Source organism: Lactuca serriola, chromosome 7 (assembly GCF_051521515.1).
Source record: "Lactuca serriola cultivar US96UC23 chromosome 7, Lser_US96UC23_V15, whole genome shotgun sequence".
Classification (NCBI taxonomy): domain Eukaryota; kingdom Viridiplantae; phylum Streptophyta; class Magnoliopsida; order Asterales; family Asteraceae; genus Lactuca; species Lactuca serriola.
Genome location: NC_136414.1, coordinates 108,327,445 through 108,335,578, shown reverse-complemented (window position 1 = coordinate 108,335,578; position 8,134 = coordinate 108,327,445). Strand labels below are relative to the sequence as shown.

Below are 8,134 nucleotides of genomic sequence, written 5' to 3'. Positions count from 1 at the left end.
CAATGACTAAATGTGAACAAACTTTCTCTTGTATTATGTTTTAGCAAATTATTTGTTTTTGTTAAATTGTAGCAACATTTGTTAATGAAGAAATCTAAGAAATAAAAAAATAAAAAATAAAAAAAAAATAAAAAAAAAAAAAACAGAACCTTGAAAATATATTTTAAAAAAACAAAAAAACAAAACCGAAATAAAAAACCAATGGTTTAACATTTTCCAAAATAAAAAATCAAAATTTCCAATCTGATTTTGGTTTTACAAAAAAATGAACCATCGCCACATTGTCGGTTAAGGTTATTGTATCTCCTTTCATCTTACATCACATATTCATCATCATCGATTTACCTAATTATCATCACCTATCTCTCATCATTTTATTTCATCACACACCAACTATTTCATCTACCCATGTTTCATCCGCAACATATTTGTAGATATAAAATAAATATACCGTTTAAATCTTTTAAAACATGTATAAAATCGTTCATCCAGCATAGACAACAAGTATTCAAATAATATGCATACATAGCACGTAATTTATATAAAATACTTCATATCTATGTGTAAGATGAAAAATAACTATATATACCATAAAAATCCCATAAATGCTTCCTAACTTCGAACCCCAAGGTTTACTCTACTAAAGCTTCATATTCTCGGCTCTCTGGACCTAGAAGGGTCCAGATCTATCACACCAAAAAGCTCAAGATAGCTCTTCCTTTCACTCTACACACTCAAGCTCGCTAGGGTTCTCACTTATGGGAAAGGTAGTCGCAATTGAAGGTCATAAGTGCCTTTAAATATGGCTCGGGCCCAAAGATTTAGGATTTCTGCCAACAACGCGGACTCGTCGAGTCGCCTCACTGACTCGTCGAGTCCATTCATTAATCCGAGTCATCAGTCGCAACCTTACTCGACGAGTCTCTCTTCTTAACTCAAAAGTAAAATACTTAAATTATGATACCTGGAAATCCGGATATTTTATTTCATAGATTTCTTCATCAACAAATGTTGCTACAATTAAACAAAAATAAATAATTTGCTAAAACATAATACAATAGGAAGTTTGTTCACATTTAGTCATTGAACTTTTTAGAGGGAAATGAACTTTCGATTTTGTTCACATTTAGTCACTAAACTTTTTTTCGTTATCTATTTGCCACTGAACTATTGAAACTGTTCACATTTTACCCTTATGACCGGTAACAGCCGGTCATAAGGGTAAAATATGAACAGTTTCAATAGTTCAATGGCAAATAGATAACGAAAAAAAGTTTAGTGACTAAATGTGATAAAATTCGAAAGTTCGTTACCCTTTCAAGTCATTATCCCTTTCGGATATCATTTTAAAATTTGGAAAACATTATAAATTTGGACGATATTATAAAATTCGAACAATTATATAAAATGGAACAAAATTAAAGTTTGTTTTCAATCCGCATAACGCACCACACAAATTTAATACCGAACAATTAGTATATCCGTAATAAATAAGGACAAACTTTGTTTTTGTTCCATTTTATATAGTCGTTCGAATTTTATTATATCGTCCGAATTTTAAAATGTTGTCCAAATTTTATAAGGTTGTCGAAATTAATAATAATAATAATAAAATAAAAAAAATTAAAAACAAAAAGAAAACAAAATAGGAAAAACAAATAAAAAAAAAACAATAAATAAATTATTATTTATATCAAAAAATTATCGCATAGGAATAACTTCCCTAATAAATGTACCCGACAAAAATAAAACTGCAAATTCGCAATGGGTAATTCTAACCGCACGAATTAAATTCCAAATGCACGAATTTTTGATTGACTTGATGTACATCACCGGAAGTTTTGACAGTTTTTAATATATTAAACTAAATCAATGTTTACTTTACAATTTTCATTAAATGCCCTTATATTTATAGTTGATTTTCATATCATACCTTATACTTTTTGAAACTTTAGCTTATATATATATATATATATATATATATAGGTAAGAGTTATATGGAAAATGAATACAAGAAAGATAGTAGAGAGATTTGATTGTATTTTATTAAAACTATATTGTTTTTAATGGATCTATACCTAATATTAGGTACATAACAGCCACATATTCCTTAAGCCTTATAATTAATGAAATTAAAGGCATTTAATAATTAATGAAAGTTACTAATTTATGTTTATTTTTTATTTATTTTATTATTTAATGGTTTTAGTCTTGAACATCTCTCTCTCTCTCTCTCTATATATATATATATATATATATATATATATATATATATATATATATTAGAAACATCAGAATCGCACATATATAACAATTTTGTTTTAATTTATACATATCTTAATAATTATAAACAACAAAACATAAATTTATTTTACTAATTATCAGATATTATAACTGTAGAATTGTTACAATTATTGTGTGTTGCAAATGGAGAAATGTAGGAATTCAGGCGAGCAGCATAAACAGTTTCCCATCCAGCAGACCGTGATGATCTGTTGTGACGCCAAAGTGGTAAAATAGTAGGCATTGGATATCCTCCATGTAAATCAACCTTCACATAATGATCACCTCTAACAAGAGCAATAACAACAACTCTATGAATTGAGATGTCTTGGGGACCAAGCCATAGTGGAAAACATGTTGACGGACTATCTTTGCTTAGAAAAATAACTATTACATTATACTTGTTAGCAATGAGAAAGTTAGTGGCCGACATAATCAACCAATGATCTGTTGGTGTGAAATGTGATCCATTGAAATTCAATGAGTGGTGTATGGTGTTTAAATCGTAATCAAAAATCTGTGCGTACTCAGCTGGGTGTGCTAACAACTCATTCTGTAAATCTAAGCGGATTTGACGCCAATTATCTTCACTATAACCGAGACACGCAGCTATTACACGAAATCCACAATTTCCATCTCCCCTCACGTTTTGTATGTTTGTGACATATGGATGAAATTCATACGGAATTTCATTCATAAGTGGATCTGAATTATACATTACTTGTTCTTGGTTGAAGTACGAGCTATGCATCGATTGTTCCTGATTAAAAGTTGAGTTGAACATTGGAGGTTCTCGGAATGAGTACGTACTGTGCCTATCCGGCTCCTGGTTTAGATCAAACAAATTAGACCGCATATAATCAGGCGTATAAGTAGAAATGCTACGTCGAGACGGATATTGAGTTGGTGGCGCTTGAGTCGGTTGATCTTGAGGTGGTGGATGTTGAGTTGGTGGGTCGTGGTTTAAATCGATATGGGTTTTCTTGAAAAGTTTCTTCTTTAAGGAGGGGCGCCCACGAGTATTTTTGTGAGTAGCAGGTTCAGAAACTGAAGTTGTTGACGGCGTGATTAAGTTTAGTAACTTCCTTGCTAAACTTAACTTAACAGGTCTTGATTGTTTTTCGTAATGAGCATTAAACATATTTACCTCAACTGCACAACCCAATTTATCATCTTCTAACGATTTGCATTCTAATAAATCAAGTTTCTTCCAAAACTTATCTACTGAATGAAGCGGTACACAATGACCTTTTTTAACAAATATAGCTTGTTCATGCGCACATGGCAGCCCATAACTTGTACGTACTTGACATCCACAATTTTCATAAACAAATCCAAATTCTTTGGACCGCTCATATTCTTTGAAAATGATATCAAGTGCATAAATTGAAACGAAACGACACAATGGTTTTAGATGTGGTATTTCGTAGTACCGATGTACAATGAAAATTTTGTTATGCGCAAGACTCGCTTTTATACCTGTGTATTGTGACTCAACAACATCAGCAATACGCTTCAATGATTTGGCGATATCTGATCTTGATGTTTCGACATATCTTTTTAACTTGGCATGTTGACTTTCAGCTCTATTAGTTGTGTGATTGCCAAAGTTAAGAAACTTATCGGTCCATGCAGACACAAACTTTTCTTTGTGTGGTGTCAACCATGTTTTGTTTAGATAAGAAAATGCATCTGAAATACATAAAAAATTTCAGTTGATGTAATGATTTATAACATATTATAGTGTATATTTAAAAATACCTGGATAATTGTTCGTAGTTTTTTCAACTTGTGCCAAATTCTTGTTGTATGCTTCCTTTGTTTCAGAGTTAACCAACCTCGTCCATGACGTATAAAGAACATCCCAACATGATTTGCATTTCTTCATGATATTGTTATTTATATGCCATCTGCAAAGTAATCCTTTAGCATCTGGAAATATAATAGTGTATGCGTTCATGAGAGCCATTTATCTATCAGTCACAATAACACGCAGCAACATACATCCTTCCATTACCGATTTTAGACAGTCTAAAGCCCAAACATAGTTGGATTGTTTTTCTTCATGCATGTACACAAATGCAATGGAAAATGTCATATTTGTTGGAGTTACACCAACAATCTCCAATAGAGGCATCCCGTACTTGTTTGTTTTATATGTTGCATCCATTAACAAGACATGTGGAAATGCACGCCATATTTCTAATGATCTTGGATGAGCAAAGAATAAATCTTCTAACTTATTTGTCAAAACATTTGCACGACTATAATAAACATATCCATTTTGATCTAGAAATTCCATAACACCTTGCATTTGAGTTTTACCTTCTCTCTCCCTACGTCGAAGTTTTTTGTCTGCATTGTAGATAGTTTTGAGAGTAGATACATTTTTCGGATTTAGGTTTTTTAGTGCAGATAATATATCTTTTGGTTTGACATTTTTTTTCAACAAATCTTCCACTATTCGACATTCATATTCAGTTAGTCGTCGTGGATAAGGATGACCTTCTAAATATAATGACGGCTCATGGTTATGAAATTCACATATCATTTTTATCTTCCAAGAATTATCTACTGACGAATATTTACCCTGTAGGCTAAATGGACAATTAATTTTTTTTGTCCCTGTTTTTTTTTTGGAGATTTGTGTACTTTTGTATGTACCTCCACGGTCACATTGAAATACAACATTAAAGTTACGTTTAGAATTTTTTATGACGATGACATAACCTAAAGTATTTGCCATATTTTGCACCCAATCCATCAATTCTTGACGAAAATTGAACACCTGACAATTATATTATTATCAGTAGCAGACAAATCCACTTGATGCTTACATTACAGTAACAACATACTAATGAATTTATACCTTATTTGTTTTGAAGGGTGACGTGTCATCAAAGAAATAACGACTTTCGTTCAAACTTTCATTTTCATATGTTTCATTTGTGTCCATTGGATGAATATCCGTTTCGAATGGTGATGTGTCGTCGAAAAAATAGTTACTTTCATTGAAGCTATTATTTTCATCTATTTCATTTGTCTCCATTGGATGAATATCATCTCTCTAAACATAACAAAGAGAAAAAAATATATAATAATAATAATAATAATAATAATAATAATAACAATAATAATAATAATAATAATAATAATAATAATAATAATAATAAGAAAGGTTAAGTACAAATACCTCATAATATGTGTCACCCATCCATTCTTTCCAACTTGTCATTTAATAAAATCTATATTTTTAACAAATATCATATATTTGCTTTTAAGGAAAGTTACTTTTAGCAAGTCGCTTTCAGTGTACCATATAAAAAATACGAATCCTTTATATATAGAAAGAAATTGTAACCAAATTTTCATTTTTATCCCTTCTATTTTTGTTAATGTTTCATAGTTTATATTTCTTATTTAACAAATTAATTTTTTTCTATTAATATTTAATAATATTCATTATTACCTTTTTTATAAATGTATTCATGAGATCATTTTAATTAAACAACTTTTATGAATAATTAATATGTTTCTACTTGTTAGTTTTCAAAATTAATAAAGTTTTAAGGGTTTAAGATTTAAATTGATAAAATCTAGGGTCTTTTCTAAAACTACAATGTAAACCGAAGGTATAAAATTGTAATATTATATTTTATCGATAAAATAATTCGGCACACATATTAATCGGCACACATATTTATCGATAAAATAATTCGACACGCAATTCAATGCAACAAATACACGAAAAATTCGTGTATATAGGAGGACCCTGAGTTTTTAATATATATATATATATATATATATATATATATATATATATATATATATATATTAAAATAAAAAATGATGATAAAGTATGATCATCCCCATCGAGGGTTTTATGATTAATAAGTTAAAAAGTGGTATTATAACATTGAATGGAATAAAAATGCATTATAGCTAGAATGTAATGAATGAGAAGTTCAATCCCCATTGAATCATGTATAACCAATAGTAAAAAATAATATATTTAAAATTAAAATTAATAATATAATAAAATATAATATAATTAATTAGGAAAACGTTAGAGTTATAAAACATAAAAAAAAAAAAAAAATTATTGACTAATATATATTAAATGGTTTATAAAAACAAAAGAAAAAAAGTTTTCTAATATGATATATTTATACGGTGATGGTTGATAGAAAACAAATAGGAAAGAGTTATAAATTAAAATAAAACTTTTTTTTAACCATATAACAAAAAATAATAAAGTTTAAAGTAAATACTATAAAACATTAAGGGTGTATTGTAACTTGCATCTAAGCTAGAGGAGGTAAAATCAAAAAATATAAAAACAATTGAAATTGCCAAAATAACAAATGTGATGGGATTGATTGTAATCATTGATTATACACGAATTTATTCGTGCGAATAGGAGCACCCATTGGCAATATGTTACAAAAATCATGTAGGAGAGATAAATGGAGAAAGATGCAGGTTGAATAGTTGTCTTTTATTGTCCAATTGAAGTCTGACATTTTATTCTGCACTAAGTAAAAATCTGTACGGAGTAAATTACGAAATGAACCCTATAGTTTGTGGTAATTTATACATTTGATCCTTAATTAATTTTTTTAACTTAAAAGGTCCATATGGTTTATTTTTGTTACACGTTTGGTCCCCGTCTTACCTAAAAAAGACTATTTTGCCCTTAATTTTTTAATTTATTTAAATAAACATACATCTAACCTTACTTCCACCTCATTTTACGTTACCTTACCTATCCCAATTTATTTAAATCAATTAAAAAATTAATGGAAAAATAACATTTTTAGGTAAGACAAAGACTAAGCGCGAAACAAAAACAAATTGTAGATACATTCCGAGTTAAAGAAAATAAGTTAAATACCAAATATACAATTTACCTCAAACCATAAGGATTGTTCGTGTAATTTACTCATCTGAACGAGTCACCCTAACATATACAACTAGAAATTATAGTAATAATTCAATTTTAGTTTTTTAATAATTTTTTTTGTTATATATATATATATATATATATATATATATATATATATATATATATATATATATATATATATATATATATGTTGGAATGGAAAGTCAAATCAGAATCATGATTGATCCCTAAAAATCTATCAAAGGGAATCTTTATTTTTAATGTGATTATTTGTATAGCTAGCTTGCCTAGATTAGAGCTCTTTCCATGTTTATTCTTGTCTATAAATTGTAGCCCTGACTGTAATACAGATGCAGTTTTCAGCTTAAAATTCAAATTCTCCCTGTTTTTCATGGTATCAGAGTTGTGCAACTTCTGCCGGCTAAAGTTGTTGCTGCCAAATAACCATTTGTGATCATCTTATTCTTGATTTTTTTTACCACCATAATGTCGGGCTCTGTTGAATCTTCAAACCCAAACTCATCTCTTTTTCCACCATCTGATATCAATCCCTCTCTTCAAATTACTCAACATAAACTTAATGGAGTGAATTTTCGTGAATGGTTTCAATCGGTTCTTCTTGTCATCAGAGGGAAAGGGAAGACCGGATACCTTACCGGTGAAACTGAAGCCCCGGACAAAAAGGATGCTCACTACAAGGTATGGGAGGCAGAAAACTCCATTGTTATGGCGTGCTTGTAGAAAATGTGTTCCAATCCAGAATCCATGTCCTTGATCTGATAATGGCGGAGAGTATTTTGCTAATGATCTCAAAGCTTATCTAACTGAACATGGTATTCTCCACCAATCTTCTTGTACCAAAACTCCACAGCAAAATGGAGTGGCTGAGAGAAAAAACTGCCATCTTCTTGAAGTGTCTAGGGCTATCATGATAAACTGTCATGT

General features: G+C 29.6%; 1 protein-coding gene across 1 annotated transcript; it reads right to left on the bottom strand.

The window, feature by feature from the left end:
- Positions 1-2,374: 2,374 nt before the first annotated feature.
- On the bottom strand, positions 2,375-4,252 carry LOC145064287 (uncharacterized). Its single transcript, XM_079011767.1, has 2 exons — positions 4,045-4,252; positions 2,375-3,975 (listed from the first exon to the last, which is right to left on the bottom strand). The coding sequence occupies exons 1-2, from the start codon at positions 4,250-4,252 to the stop codon at positions 2,375-2,377; spliced, it is 1,809 nt and encodes a 602-aa protein (XP_078867893.1).
- Between the last annotated feature and the right edge of the window lie 3,882 nt (positions 4,253-8,134).

Excerpts from the sequence above, each read along its gene's own strand:
- LOC145064287 (XM_079011767.1), bottom strand. The coding sequence starts at position 4,252 with ATGGCTCTCATGAACGCATACACTATTATATTTCCAGATGCTAAAGGA. Across the intron at positions 3,976-4,044 it reads AACTACGAACAATTATCCAG|ATGCATTTTCTTATCTAAAC; the intron begins GTATTTTTAAAT and ends TATGTATTTCAG.